General features: G+C 38.0%; 1 protein-coding gene across 1 annotated transcript; it reads left to right on the top strand.

Moving 5' to 3' along the window:
- Nucleotides 1–2,740: 2,740 nt before the first annotated feature.
- On the top strand, nt 2,741–3,712 carry LOC143643508 (olfactory receptor 51F1-like). The gene has a single exon (XM_077112129.1). The coding sequence runs from the start codon at nt 2,741–2,743 to the stop codon at nt 3,710–3,712; it is 972 nt and encodes a 323-aa protein (XP_076968244.1).
- The last annotated feature ends 11,599 nt before the right edge of the window (nt 3,713–15,311 follow it).

Below are 15,311 nucleotides of genomic sequence, written 5' to 3'. Positions count from 1 at the left end.
GAAATGGGCATATCATTTTCCCTAAAGTTCAAAGTGGTAATGTAGGAACAAAGGGCTGGAGACAGGGCTGCAAATTTCTATCTCCCTTTATTATCAACAGATTTTTCCAGTGAAATGATTTACTTTCTTATTCCCAGAAGACTGATAATCCTTGAAGGTGGAGATTGATTTATATCTCTCTGTTGCCCAGGCTCTAGACCAATGTCCACAGTTTCCATACCTGTGTATGATTTGATTTCTTTTGTTTTACATTTCATGTTCTAGTGGACTACTGGTCACTTGAGATAGTAGTTAAAACCCTGCTATTAGGGATTCATATAACACAGCTATCTGCTCCATATTGATCTGTACTTCAGTATTTTAACGTATTTTTCTCAGATTGAATAGAATTCAGGGAACTAGAGTTTAAAGTGGACTAGGAATAGATATCATAAAGAGAATGGTAACTGCGCTGGTTTGAAGGGATGTATGTCCACTAGAAAAGTCATGTTTTAATCTAAATCCCATTTTGTAAAGGAAGAATAATCCCTATTCAATACTGTATGTTTGAAACTGTAATCAGATCATCTCCCTGGAGATGTGATTTAATCAAGAGTGGTTGTTAAACTGGATTAGGTGGTGACATGTCTCCACTGATTTGGGTGGGTCTTGAGAAGTTTCCTGGAGTCCTATAAAAGAGGAAACATTTTGGAGAATGAGAGATTCAGAGAGAGCAGAGCAGAACAACATAGCCACAAGAAGCAGAGAGTCCACCAGCCAGCGACCTTTGGAGATGAAGAAGGAAAATACCTCCCGGGGAACTTTATGAAACAGGAAGCCAGTAGAAGAAGCTAGCAGATGACGCTGTGCTCACCATATGCCCTTCCAGATAAGAGAGGAACCCTGACTGTGTTCACCATGTGCCTTTCCAGATGAGAGAGAGACTGTGACTGTGTTCACCATATTCCCTTCCACTTGAGAGACAAACCCTGAACTTCATCAGCCTTCTTGAACCAAGGTATCTTTCTCTGGATGCCTTTGATTGGATATTTCTATAGACTTATTTTAATTGGGACATTTTCTTAGCCTTAGAAAAGTAAACTAGCAACTTATTAAATTCCCCTTCTTAAAAGCCATTCTGTTTCTGGTATATCGCATTCTGGCAGTTAGCAAACTAGAACAGTAATAGACTTATTACAGGATATTTATTCTCAGGAAATAAATACCAAACAATGCCACCCATATTTTAAAACTATTGAGTACAGAATACAAATATTAAGAGTACTTATTATTTTTGTTATTATTTAATGCTCTCTTCCTAAAATTAAATTGAATACAAATATTAACAGTACTTATTATTTTCGTTATTATTTAATGTTCTCTTCCTAGAATTAAATGGTAACAATTTAAACATATTATTGCATGAAATTTTATAAAATTTGTTTTCAACATTGCTTTATAATATTTTCATGTGTTACTAAGTCAACTCTTCCTTTTATTACCTACAACACATACTGTAGATCTTCATCTGGTCTGCAAGCCAGAATATAACACTTCATACTTCTTGAACAACAGTAAACTTCCCCCAAATGTTTCACAAAGCAACAGTGGGTATTGAGTGATACTTCTCTCACACGCCTCTTCATGAACCGATCCACTTGCAACTAACTCTCTAGTGTATAATGGAATTAATGATTTTATATTTGAGAGATAATTACTTTCATGCTCTGTATTCAATCACCTACTACTTACTTTAAAAAGCTTTCTATACCAATCAATCTCTCTCTCATATATTTTCAACCTCTTTCTAACTACTGCCTCTGTAAGCTCAGTATATACATACATTTCTCTAAGACTCTTCAACTTGGCAAAAACCTTCCATCTAATTTACAGACTCCTTTAGTCATGACCAAGTTCTCTACTTTCCTTCACTGCCAAGTTTCTAGAAATAATATGCACTTTACTACCGCTACTGATTTTTCCATTCATTCCTCAAGCCACTGTAGCAGATTCTTGGTTTCCAGGCCAAACTTCAATTCTTTTTCCAGAATCATTAATATGCCCACTTAGCCGCATTTGATACTTGACCTCTCAATTCATTTGACATTCTTATTCATTTGCGATCCAGTTGTAACACTAGACTTTCTTGGTTTTTGTATTTCCTGTAAACCTATCTAGTGTCACCTTGTTTTAGTGTCCATATTCTTTTCTGAGATTTTCTATATAGTTCTGTTTTCACTGATTTTCTCTTTTAATTCTGCTCTCTGACATTTATTCACCTCTTCTGTTGCATTAAAATAAATCTACACAACTCCCAAATTGATATTACAGAAAAAAATCTATACCTGAGGACTCACGTGGCCACTGCAGACTCAGATTTCTTCAGTTGGATTTCTCTTAGTCATTTCACACAAACATATTCGAAAGTTAATACCTTGATTTTTCTTAACTAAGTCTCTAGTCATAGGATCTTGTGGAAGGAGCTTAAAATACTGGCAATATTAAAAAAAAATCATCAAATGTTGTAAAATTATATGGATGTAAATTCCCTGAATTTAAGGTTGAAACTTCATGTGTGTTTGGTAAATATCCTGATTATGAATGGTAGATGTACATTAGAGTTTTATTTAGAATTTTCTCAATGATAGAAGTCTCCTCTAGGATATTAGATGCCTCTCCTAACTGAAAGAGAAGATATCTACGTATTTTTACTAATAAAGTAATTTATTGTTTCTGTAGGATGTGAGCATTGTGAGGAAAAATGCTGGAACCCCAGGACAACATGGAAATCTTAATCAATTCGATGTCTAACTTTCCAACGTTCTTGTTGACCGGCATTCCTGGCCTACAGTCTGTCCATGCCTGGATCTCCATTCCCTTCTGTTGTCTCTATGTCACTGCCATCTCAGGGAATGCCATGGTCCTGTTTGTCATCATTACCCAGCAGAGTCTCCATGAGCCCATGTACTATTTCCTCTCGCTGCTGTCAGCTGCAGACCTGGGCTTGACTGTTTCTACAATGTCAACAACTTTAGGCATCTTCTGGTTTGATTCAAGTGAAATCAGTTTAGATACTTGCATTATCCAGATGTTTTTTCTTCATGGATTCACCTTCATGGAGTCTGGGGTGCTGGTGGCCATGGCCTTTGACCGATATGTGGCCATCTGTGATCCCCTGAGGTACACCACCATCCTCACTAATTCCAGAATCATTCAGATGTGCACCTTGGTGATGATATGTACTGTGCTATTAATAGTACCACTACTTTTGCTCCTTAAGCAGCTGTCTTTCTGTAGAGATAATGTCCTTTCCCACTCTTACTGTTACCATCCAGATGTACTTAAATTAGCATGTTCAGATACTCAGGCCAACAGCATCTGTGGATTAATTGATCTCATCCTGACCATAGGGATAGATACATCATGCATTGTCCTGTCTTACCTCCTGATTATTCGCTCTGTCCTCAATATCACCTCCCCTGAAGAGCGGCACAAGGTGCTTAGCACCTGTGTCTCCCACATTGGAGCAGTTGCTATTTTCTATATCCCTATGATGAGCCTGTCCTTGCTGCATCGCTATGGTCACTCAGCCCCCAAGCTAGTCCATTCCACGATGGCTAACATATACCTGCTTCTGCCGCCTGTACTCAATCCCATAATCTACAGTGTAAAATCCAAACAGATCTGTAAAGCTGTATTCAATCTGCTTTATACAAAGGAAACAGATGATTAAGCTTCAGACATATCTGATGAGTGACTTTCACTCTTAAGCAAAAGCAGTCTTGGTAGGTTTTTACCTATCAAATATTTTTTCTCATTTTTTTCATTTATTCAAGAAACATTTAGTAAGCAAATATTACATATATATTATCCCATTAACATAAGTATGATATGCTACACCAAGGAATTAATAATCCAATAAGGGAAACAAGAAAATAAAAATGAAATAATAAAATTAATAGTAATTAATAAATTAACATTTATTGACTACTTTTTTTTTATTAATTAAAAAAAGAATTAACAAAACAATTAGAAATCATTCCAATCTACCTGTACAATCAGTAATTCTTAATAACATCATAGTTGCATATTCATCATTTCTAAGTACATTTGCATCGATTTAGAAAAAGAAATAAAAAGACAACAGAATAAGAATTAAAACAATAATAGAAAGAAAAAGAAAAAAAAAACAAAAAAAAACAAAAAACCTATACCTCACATGCAGCTTCATTCAGTGTTTTAACATAATTGCATTACAATTTTGGAGTATTGTGCTGTCCATTTCTGAGTTTTTATATCCAGTCCCGTTGTACAGTCTGTATCCCTTCAGCTCCAATTATCCCTTCTCTTTTTTTTTTTTTTTAATTAACGGAAAAAAAGAAATTAACCCAACATTTAGAGATCATACCATTCTACATATGCAATCATTAATTCTTAACATCATCACATAGATGCATGATCATCATTTCTTAGTACATATGCATTGGTTTAGAAGAACTAGCAACATAACCGAAAAAGATATAGAATGTTAATATAGAGAAAAAAATAAAAGTAACAATAGTAAAATCAAAACAAAACAAAACAAAACAAAACAAAAACCTATAGCTCAGATGCAGCTTCATTCAGTGTTTTAACATGATTACTTTACAATTAGGTATTATTGTGCTGTCCATTTCTGAGTTTTTGTATCTAGTCCTGTTACACCGTCTGTATCCCTTCAACTCCAATTGGCCATTATCTTACCCTGTTTCTACCTCCTGCTGGACTCTGTTATCAAGGACATATTCCAAATTTATTCTCGAATGTCTGTTCACATCAGTGGGACCATACAGTATTTGTCCTTTAGTTTTTGGCTAGACTCACTCAGCATAATGTTCTCTAGGTCCATCCATGTTATTACATGCTTCATAAGTTTATCCTGTCTTAAAGCTGCATAGTATTCCATCGTATGTATATACCACAGTTTGTTTAGCCACTCGTCTGTTGATGGACATTTTGGCTGTTTCCATCTCTTTGCAATTGTAAATAACGCTGCTATAAACATTGGTGTGCAAATGTCCATTTGTGTCTTTGCCCTTAAGTCCTTTGAGTATATTCCCAGCAATGGTATTGCTGGGTCGTATGGCAATTCTATATTCAGCTTTTTGATGAACCGCCAAACTGCTTTCCACAGTGGTTGCACCCTTTGACATTCCCACCAACAGTGGATAAGTGTGCCTCTTTCTCCGCATCCTCTCCAGCACTTGTCATTTTCTGTTTTGTTGATAATGGCCATTCTGGTGGGTGTGAGATGATATCTCATTGTGGTTTTGATTTGCATTTCTCTAATGGCCAGGGACATTGAGCATCTCTTCATGTGCCTTTTGGCCATTTGTATTTCCTCTTCTGATAGGTGTCTGTTCAAGTCTTTTTCCCATTTTGTAATTGGGTCGGCTGTCTTTTTGTTGTTGAGATGAACAATCTCTTTATAAATTCTGGATACTAGACCTTTATCTGATATATCATTTCCAAATATTGTCTCCCATTGTGAAGGCTGTCTTTCTACTTTCTTGATGAAGTTCTTTGATGCACAAAAGTGTTTAATTTTGAGGAGCTCCCATTTATTTATTTCCTTCTTCAGTGCTCTTGCTTTAGGTTTAAGGTCCATAAAACCGCCTCCAGTTGTAAGATCCATAAGGTATCTCCCAACATTTTCCTCTAACTGTTTTATGGTCTTAGACCTAATGTTTAGATCTTTGATCCATTTTGAGTTAACTTTTGTATAGGGTGTGAGAGATGGGTCTTCTTTCATTCTTTTGCATATGGATATCCAGTTCTCTAGGCACCATTTATTGAAGAGACTGCTCTGTCCCAGGTGAGCTGGCTTGACTGCCTTATCAAAGATCAAATGTCCATAGATGAGAGGGTCTATATCTGAGCACTCTATTCGATTCCATTGGTCGATATATCTGTCTTTATGTCAATACCATGCTGTTTTGACCACTGTGGCTTCATAATATGCCTTAAAGTCAGGCAGCGCGAGACCTCCAGCTTCGTTTTTTTTCCTCAAGATGTTTTTAGCAATTCGGGGCACCCTGCCCTTCCAGATAAATTTGCTTATTGGTTTTTCTATTTCTGAAAAATAAGTTGATGGGATTTTGATTGGTATTGCATTGAATCTGTAAATCAATTTAGGTAGGATTGACATCTTAACTATATTTAGTCTTCCAATCCATGAACACGGTATGCCCTTCCATCTATTTAAGTCTTCTGTGATTTCTTTTAGCAGTTTTTTTAGTTTTCTTTATATAGGTTTTTTGTCTCTTTAGTTAAATTTATTCCTAGGTATTTTATTCTTTTAGTTGCAATTGTAAATGGGATTCGTTTCTTGATTTCCCCCTCAGCTTGTTCATTACTAGTGTATAGAAATGCTACAGATTTTTGAATGTTGATCTTGTAACCTGCTACTTTGCTGTACTCATCTATTAGCTCTAGTAGTTTTGTTGTGGATTTTTCCGGGTTTTCGACGTATAGTATCATATCGTCTGCAAACAGTGATAGTTTTACTTCTTCCTTTCCAATTTTGATGCCTTGTATTTCTTTTTCTTGTCTAATTGCTCTGGCTAGAACCTCCAACACAATGTTGAATAATAGTGGTGATAGTGGACATCCTTGTCTTGTTCCTGATCTTAGGGGGAAAGTTTTCAATTTTTCCCCATTGAGGATGATATTAGCTGTGGGTTTTTCATATATTCCCTCTATCATTTTAAGGAAGTTCCCTTGTATTCCTATCTTTTGAAGTGTTTTCAACAGGAAAGGATGTTGAATCTTGTCGAATGCCTTCTCTGCATCAATTGAGATGATCATGTGATTTTTCTGCTTTGATTTGTTGATATGGTGTATTACATTAATTGATTTTCTTATGTTGAACCATCCTTGCATACCTGGGATGAATCCTACTTGGTCATGATGTATAATTCTTTTAATGTGTTGTTGGATACGATTTGCTAGAATTTTATTGAGGATTTTTGCATCTGTATTCATGAGAGAGATTGGTCTGTAGTTTTCTTTTTTTGTAATATCTTTGCCTGGTTTTGGTATGAGGGTGATGTTGGCTTCATAGAATGAATTAGACAGTTTTCCCTCCACTTTGATTTTTTTGAAGAGTTTGAGGAGAATTGGTACTAATTCTTTCTGGAACGTTTGGTAGAATTCACATGTGAAGCCATCTGGTCCTGGACTTTTCTTTTTAGGAAGCTTTTGAATGACTAATTCAATTTCTTTACTTGTGATTGGTTTGTTGAGGTCCTCTATGTCTTCTTGAGTCAAAGTTGGTTATTCATGTCTTTCCAGGAACCCGTCCATTTCATCTAAATTGTTGTATTAATTAGCATAAAGTTGTTCATAGTATCCTGTTATTACCTCCTTTATTTCTGTGAGGTCAGTAGTTATGTCTCCTCTTCCATTTGCTGATTTTATTTATTTGCATCCTCTCTCTTCTTCTTTTTGTCAATCTTGCTAAGGGCCCATCAATCTTATTGATTTTCTCATAGAACCAACTTCTGGTCTTATTGATTTTCTCTACTGTTTTCATATTTTCAATTTCATTTATTTCTGCTCTGATCTTTGTTATTTCTTTCCTTTTACTTGCTTTGGGATTAGTTTGCTGTTCTTTCTCCAGTTCTTCCAATTGAACAGTTAATTCCTGCATTTTTGCCTTTTCTTCTTTTCTGATATAGGCATTTAGGGCAATAAATTTCCCTCTTAGCACTGCCTTTGCTGCATCCCATAAGTTTTGATATGTTGTGTTTTCATTTTCATTTGCCTCGAGGTATTTACTAATTTCTCTTGCAATTTCTTCTTTGACCCACTCGTTGTTTAAGAGTGTGTTGTTGAGCCTCCAGGTATTTGTGAATTTTCTGGCATTCCGCCTATTATTGATTTCCAACTTCATTCCTTTATGATCCGAGAAAGTGTTGTGTATGATTTCAATCTTTTTAAATTTGTTAAGACTTGCTTTGTGACCCAGCATATGGTCTATCCTTGAGAATGATCCATGAGCACTTGAAAAAAAGGTGTATCCTGCTGTTGTGGGATATAATGTCCTATAAATGTCTGTTAAGTCTAGCTCCTTTATAGTAATATTCAGATTCTCTATTTCTTTATTGATCCTCTGTCTAGATGTTCTGTCCATTGATGAGAGTGGGGAATTGAAGTCTCCAACTATATGGTATTTGTGTCTATTTCCCTTTTCAGTGTTTGCAGTGTATTCCTCACGTATTTTGGGGCATTCTGGTTCGGTGCATAAATATTTATGATTGTTATGTCTTCTTGTTTAATTGTTCCTTTTATTAGTATATAGTGTCCTTCTTTGTCTCTTTTAACTGTTTTACATTTGAAGTCTAACTTGTTGGATATTAGTATAGCGACCCCTGCTATTTTCTGGTTGTTATTTGCATGAAATATCTTTTCCCAACCTTTCACTTTCAACCTATGTTTATCTTTGGGTCTAAGATGTGTTTCCTGTAGACAGCATATAGAAGGATCTTGTTTTTTAATCCATTCTGCCAATCTATGTCTTTTGATTGGGGAATTCAGTCCATTAACATTTAGTGTTATTACTGTTTGGATAATATTTTCCTCTGCCATTTTGCCTTTTGCATTATATATATCATATCTGACTTTCCTTCTTTCTACACTCTTCTCCATACCTCTCTCTTCTGTCTTTTCGGTTCTGACTCTAGGGCTCCCTTTAGTATTTCTTGCAGAGCTGGTCTCTTGGTCACAAATTCTCTCAGTGACTTTTTGTCTGAGAATGTTTTAATTTCTCCCTCATTTTTGAAGGACAATTTTGCTGGATATAGGAGTCTTGGTTGGCAGTTTTTCTCTTTTAGTAATTTAAATATATCATCCCACTGTCTTCTAGCCTCCATGGTTTCTGCTGAGAAATCTACACATAGTCTTATTGGGTTTCCCTTGTATGTGATGGATTGTTTTTCTCTTGCTGCTTTCAAGATCCTCTCTTTCTCTTTGACCTCTGACATTCTAACTAGTAAGTGTCTTGGAGAACGCCTATTTGGGTCTAATCTCTTTGGGGTGCGCTGCACTTCTTGGATCTGTAATTTTAGGTCTTTCATAAGAGTTGGGAAATTTTCAGTGAAAATTTCTTCCATTAGTTTTTCTCCTCCTTTTCCCTTCTCTTCTCCTTCTGGGACACCCACAACACATATATTTGTGCGGTTCATATTGTCCTTGAGTTCCCTGATACCCTGTTCAAATTTTTCCATTCTTTTCCCGATAGTTTCTGTTTGTTTTTGGAATTCAGATGTTCCATCCTCCAAATCACTAATTCTATCTTCTGTCTCTTTGAATCTATCATTGTAGGTATCCATTGTTTTTTCTATCTTTTCTACTTTGTCCTTCACTTCCATAAGTTCTGTGATTTGTTTCTTCAGTTTTTCTATTTCTTCTTTATGTTCAGCCCATGTCTTCTTCATGTCCTCCCTCGATTTATCGATTTCGTTTTTGAAGAGGTTTTCCATTTCTGTTCGTATATTTAGCATTAGTTGTCTCAGCTCCTGTATCTCATTTGAACTATTGGTTTGTTCCTTTGACTGGGCCATATTTTCAATTATTTGAGCGTGATCCGTTATCTTCTGTTGGCATCTGCGCATTTAGACAGATTTCCCTGGGTATTGGATCCAAAAGTTTGGAAGATTTTTCTGTGAAATCTCTGGGTTCTGTTTTTCTTATCCTGCCCAGTAGGTGGCGCTCGTGGCACACATTTGTCTGCGGGTCCCACCAGTAAAAGGTGCTGTGGGACCTTAAACTTTGGAAAACTCTTGCCGTCCGGGGGGGTTCGCTAGCCGAAACGGCTTGAGCCGGCCCGGGGTCCGAACGCAGGGAGGGTTGCAGGTCGCCGCAGCCCGGGAAAGAGCCCGTCCGAATTTCCTAGTCGGCCCTGGGCGACAAGCGTGGTGGGAGGGCGCCAGCGGCAGCGGCCTGCCCGGGAGAGTGCTCGTTCCCCGGGAGTCACGGGTTTGGAAGGGGCCTCCCCCACCCGTCACCGTTCTCCACGGCCTGGGGATTTCCGATCCATTTCTCTCAGTTGGTCTGGGGGGCTGCGCGTGGTGTGGGCGCCAGCCGCCTTGGTTTCAGGGGACCGCCTCTCCAATTCTCCCAGCCGGGCCGGGAAGGGGGAAGGGAGTAACTCCGGCCGCTTGCCGCCCCACCCAGTGAGACCCGCGCGCCTCGGTGGTCTCACCCGAGCTGCTTCTCTCAGCCAGCCAGCCATTCCAGGATGGAGTACGCTGTCTTTTTTATCTCTGTTGTGGCTTTGGGCGCTTTCTGTATCGTTTCTACTCCCCTAGTAGCTGTCTGGGGAAGAAACTAAGATCCGCGCGTCTTACTAAGCCGCCATCTTCCAGGAAGTCCTTTATTGACTACTTTTTTATGATAGGCATTACACTAACTTCTTTTCAGTCATATTCAACTTAGTCTTCAAATAGCTCAATAACATATTTAATATTATTCATTATATTTTAAAGATTAGGAATCTAGAAACATTTATGCTAGCAAAGGTCACACACACAGCTAACATGAGGAAGGTTTGAGATTTGAATCCAGGCTTTCTGAGTCTTACATGTTTTTCACCAGCATAGTAAATCCTCTACCAACGGTAGGAGAAATTTTTAAGATCAGAACTAAGAGAAGGATCTCATGAATCCATATTCCATGTCTCAGAAAGTGTTAGTAGCCTTCTTACTATACTTTTTAGCTTAGTTTTTCATGGATAACAAATAATACAAAAGGTGTGATAGATTCATGGCATGTAAGCCATAGGTCAGTATCCAGTACTGGACAGTACAAAATTTCAGGAATTAGAGGCATTTGCTAATCCGTCATAGATAAAGGAAACTTCAGTGAGTGGAAATGATAATGAAACATTGTGCAAGTTAGATTAGGTCAAAGATTCTAAATATTTTTGTACAATGGTCTGTTTGGAATCTACTGAAATCCATGAATCCTCTACTCAGAAAAACCACCAAGAAACACTCATAATATTTTCCATAAAATTCAGAGTATACATGGATGTCAGGAAAGACCTCCATGGCTCTCTAACCACCCAAAGAATCAAGGTAAAGAACCCAGGTTCTTTGGCCCATAAATAGTTATACAAAGCTAAACCCAAGTAGTTTAGTTCCTGAAAAAGAGGGCTAACTTACCGGTAACTCTATCAGTTTTAGAGGCAGGCAGAAGCTCAAAAATCAGTTGCAAACAGATGGTAGAGAAAATTCAGATGAAAATGGACATGCAACTAAAGGGATAAATAGCAATGTTTTTGTAGTCAGAAAAGTGGTGATAAATGGAGGAATTTTTCATGTCCCCCCACACAAACACTGGGGGTATTGGTGTACTGGAGCCGGTTCACAGCAGCTTGCAAGAGCACATTTTGTGTACTTCTGCCAACACCTTGGCATATGGAAAACTTGCAATCAACCATAATGGCAATATTTACACTGTGGGGATTGGCACACACTATAAATAAGAACTTTTTAAAAACAAAAAGAAGAGAATCTATTTGCCAGTACATCACTGGCTGGAGGTTCTACTTTATGTTTAGCCCTGTGTGAAAGAGTAGAAATTAAAAGATCAATAAATCACTTATACCTGCACTCAAGGAGTATAATGTATAACTTCTTAGATGACAAGATAGGCAAAAAATTACAATAATGTATTTTATAGTTAAGAGCACAGAAATAGAATTTTACTTATTTGGATTGTTATCCTTAGTTAGAAGAATATCTGAATGTGAAGGTAAGACAAGAGTATATTGGAAGAAACTCTGTGGAATAATGTAAGAAGTATTAAAGCACAGTTTTAGTCTTAGTGGAAATATATGCATCTGAGTTTTAAATCCATGGGCCATACCTGCATAATAGGCAGGGAGTATAAGAAAATACAGTTTTCTCCTTCTGTTTATTCTCTTCTCTCCAAGATGAATTTAAATTACAATATTTGAAGAATTGCTTAAAGAACATTTGTTGCTCACACAATTTTATTATGTAAAGTTATTGATTTGTAGATATGTTTTTAAAATGTGCTTGTATTTCTTGAATTTTGAATGTGGAAAGCTTTTACTCTGATAGTTCTACAAAGCTTTTAATTCTTGGTACTTCAAGAATATAGAACACATTAGATTAACATAAAGGAAATTTTACTTTGAGATGTAAAATGTGTTACAGCCTTACAAAGAACCTGCTCGAGAAAAGACTCCGGATAGCTGAGTGAGAAGCTCTACCTGGAACTGAAGAAGAGTTGAGAAATGAAAGGTGTTCCTGTACATATGTGCAGATTTTTGTATGTCACAAGCAAAACTTCAAAATTTTTATTTAACTTGAGTTGTATTATGCTGTCTATAATAATGTCCAGGATATTACACATGAATGTTATTAAATATAATTAATTCCAAGGAATAGCCGAGTATTAGCTTGGCATGTAGAATGGTCTTCAGGTAAATTTACTGAATTAATTGTCTGGTAAATAGCACTGTAATCAGATCAATTTATGCAAGAATAAAATAGTTGAGACCCGTATTAATCAGTGTTCTTCTGAGGGGAAAAAAACTCAACAGGAAGTATATACTAAGGTATTTGTTATAGAAATTGGATCTCACAAGTATGGGGAGTGGTAAATCCAAATTCCATAGGACACTGTGAATCTGTTCCATGGTTTAGAAAGAAAAGTCTAACAGATAAATGGTTTGCCATTTGGAAACTGCTGAATACCCCAGAAAAGCCTTGTTCTTTAATCCTGATTCTGTATTGTTGGGTGGAATCTTTCTGATTAAGCTGTTTCCATTGGTGCTGTGTCTCCACCCATTCCAGGAAGGTCCCTTACTAGAATCCTTCAAGAGGGAATCATTTTTGAAAATGTTTCAGAGCTGACACAAACAGAGTTGCTTGGAGATGCAGAAAGAAAACGCCCCTGGGAATGCTGTTTGAAACCAGAAGCCAAAGGACAATAAGATGCCAGCCATGTGCCTTCCCAGCTGGCAGAGAAACCTCAAGCATCATCAGCCCTTTCTTGAGTCAAGTTATCTTTCCTTGCATGGCTTAGTTTGGTCATTTTTTATATTCTTACAACTGAAAACTTCTTACTTAATAAATTCACTTTATAAATGCCAATCCATTTCCAGTTTATTCCATTCCGGAAGCTTTAGCAAACCAAAACATGGTATTTGAATTAGGATTTGTTGTGAAGAAAGGAGAAATTATAGAAAGAACTAGAAAGTGAGAATAAAAGGGCAATGCAACATCCTCAGTTATAGCTTGGAAACTTAATGTGTGGAATTTCTGTTATCTAAAATAGGGAGTATATGCGTAAATAAATTGTAAGGAATGGAGGAGATAAAACTTCAGATACTAATATACATGCTTGAGGTGGTCTATGATTTACATACATAGTTTGGTATATGTTTCTGGTGCATAAAAGATTGGTCAAGGATAAGTTTAAACATTTTAGGGTAAGAAAAATGAGTTTGCTAGCAAAGATCTTTAGGGGACATGAGGTTTCCAAGAAAACTGAAATACAATTGAAAATATAGAGAAAAATTTAAAACTAGAGAAATAGTCAAGACAAATTTTCAAGTAGTTCCTAAAGTACCATAGGTAGTCAGTTAAGGTAATTTTGTATGAAAAGCAGGTATCTATGAAGCAGCTTCTGAAGGAATATGGGAAGTTCCAGGGAAGCTTCAAATATGACTTGAGCAATCATTTACATAGCTACCTATTCTCCAAAGTCTAAACTTAATATTTAAGTTGCCTTGTTTGCTTAAAAAGATATTACATTATTTTATTTATCCACACATTGACAAGAAGCTCATGAAATGAACTTGACTAACTAATGAACAATAAATATTTTATTGGGACTTCTGGAGAAGATGGCGGCTTAGTAAGACGCACGGATCTTAGTTTCTCCTCCAGGACAGCTACTAGGGGAGTAGAAACAATACAGAACAGCTCCCAAAGCCACGACAGAGATAAAAAAGACAGCGTACCCCATCCTGGAACGGCTGTCTGCTTGAGAGAACCCGCTCTGGTGAGATCGCCGAGGGGCGTGGGCTTCACTGGGCGAGGCGGCAAGCGGCCGGAGTCACTCCCTTCCCCCTTCCCGGGCCGGCTGGGAGAATTGGACAGGTGGTCCCCTCAAACTGCGGCGGCTGGTGCACACACCACGTGCGGCCCCCCGGACCAACTGAGAGAATTGGATTGGAAATCCCCAGGCCGCGGAGAACGGTGACGGGGGGGACCCCTTCCAAACCCGTGACTCCCCGGGAACGTGCACTCTCCCGGGCGGGCCGCTGCGGCTGGTGCCCTCCTGCCACGCTTGGCGCCCCGGGCCGACTAGGAAATTCGGACGGGCACTTTCCCGGGCTGCGGCAGCCAGCAACCCTCCCCGCGTTCAGACCCCGGGCCGGCTGGCACTCTTCCAAGCCGCTTCGGCTAGCGAACCTCCCGGACGGCGAGCGTTTTCCAAAGTTAAAGGACTCACAGTACCTTTTACTGGTGGGACCCGCAGACAAACGTGTGCCACAAGCGCCATCTACCGGGCAGGATAAGAAAAACAGAACCCAGAGATTTCACAGAAAAATCTTACAACCTTGTTGGGTCCGACACCCAGGGAAATCTGACTAAATGCCCAGATGCCAGCAGCAGAAGATAACTGTCCACGCTCAGAAGATTGAGAATATGGCCCAGTCAAAGGAACAAACCAATAGTTCAAATGAGATACAAGAGCTGAGAAAACTAATGCTGAATATACGAACAGAAATGGAAAACCTCTTCAAAAATGAAATCGATAAATTGAGGGAGGACATGAAGAGGAAATGGGCTGAACATAGAGAAGAAATAGAAAAACTGAAAAAAGAAATCACAGAACTTATGGAAGTGAAGGATAAAGAAGAAAAGATGGAAAAAACAATGGATACCTACAATGATAGATTTAAAGAGACAGAAGATAGAATTAGTGATTTGAGGGTGGAACATCTGAATTCCAAAAAGAAACAGAAACTATCAGGAAAAGAATGGAAAAATTTGAACAGGGTATCAGGGAACTCAAGGACAATATGAACCACACAAATATACGTGTTGTGGGTGTCCCAGAAGGAGAAGAGAAGGGAAAAGGAGGAGAAAAACTATGGAAGAAATTATCACTGAAAATTTCCCAACTCTTATGAAAGACCTAAAATTACAGATCCAAGAAGTGCAGCGCACCCCAAAGAGATTAGACCCAAATAGGTGTTCTCCAAGACGCTTACTGGTTAGAATGCCAGAGGTCAAAGAGAAAGAAAG

The sequence above is a fragment of the Tamandua tetradactyla genome, chromosome 8 (genome assembly GCF_023851605.1).
Source record: "Tamandua tetradactyla isolate mTamTet1 chromosome 8, mTamTet1.pri, whole genome shotgun sequence".
Taxonomy (NCBI): domain Eukaryota; kingdom Metazoa; phylum Chordata; class Mammalia; order Pilosa; family Myrmecophagidae; genus Tamandua; species Tamandua tetradactyla.
Note: the sequence above shows the minus strand (reverse complement) of the source record. Positions and strands in the feature narration are given on the sequence as shown.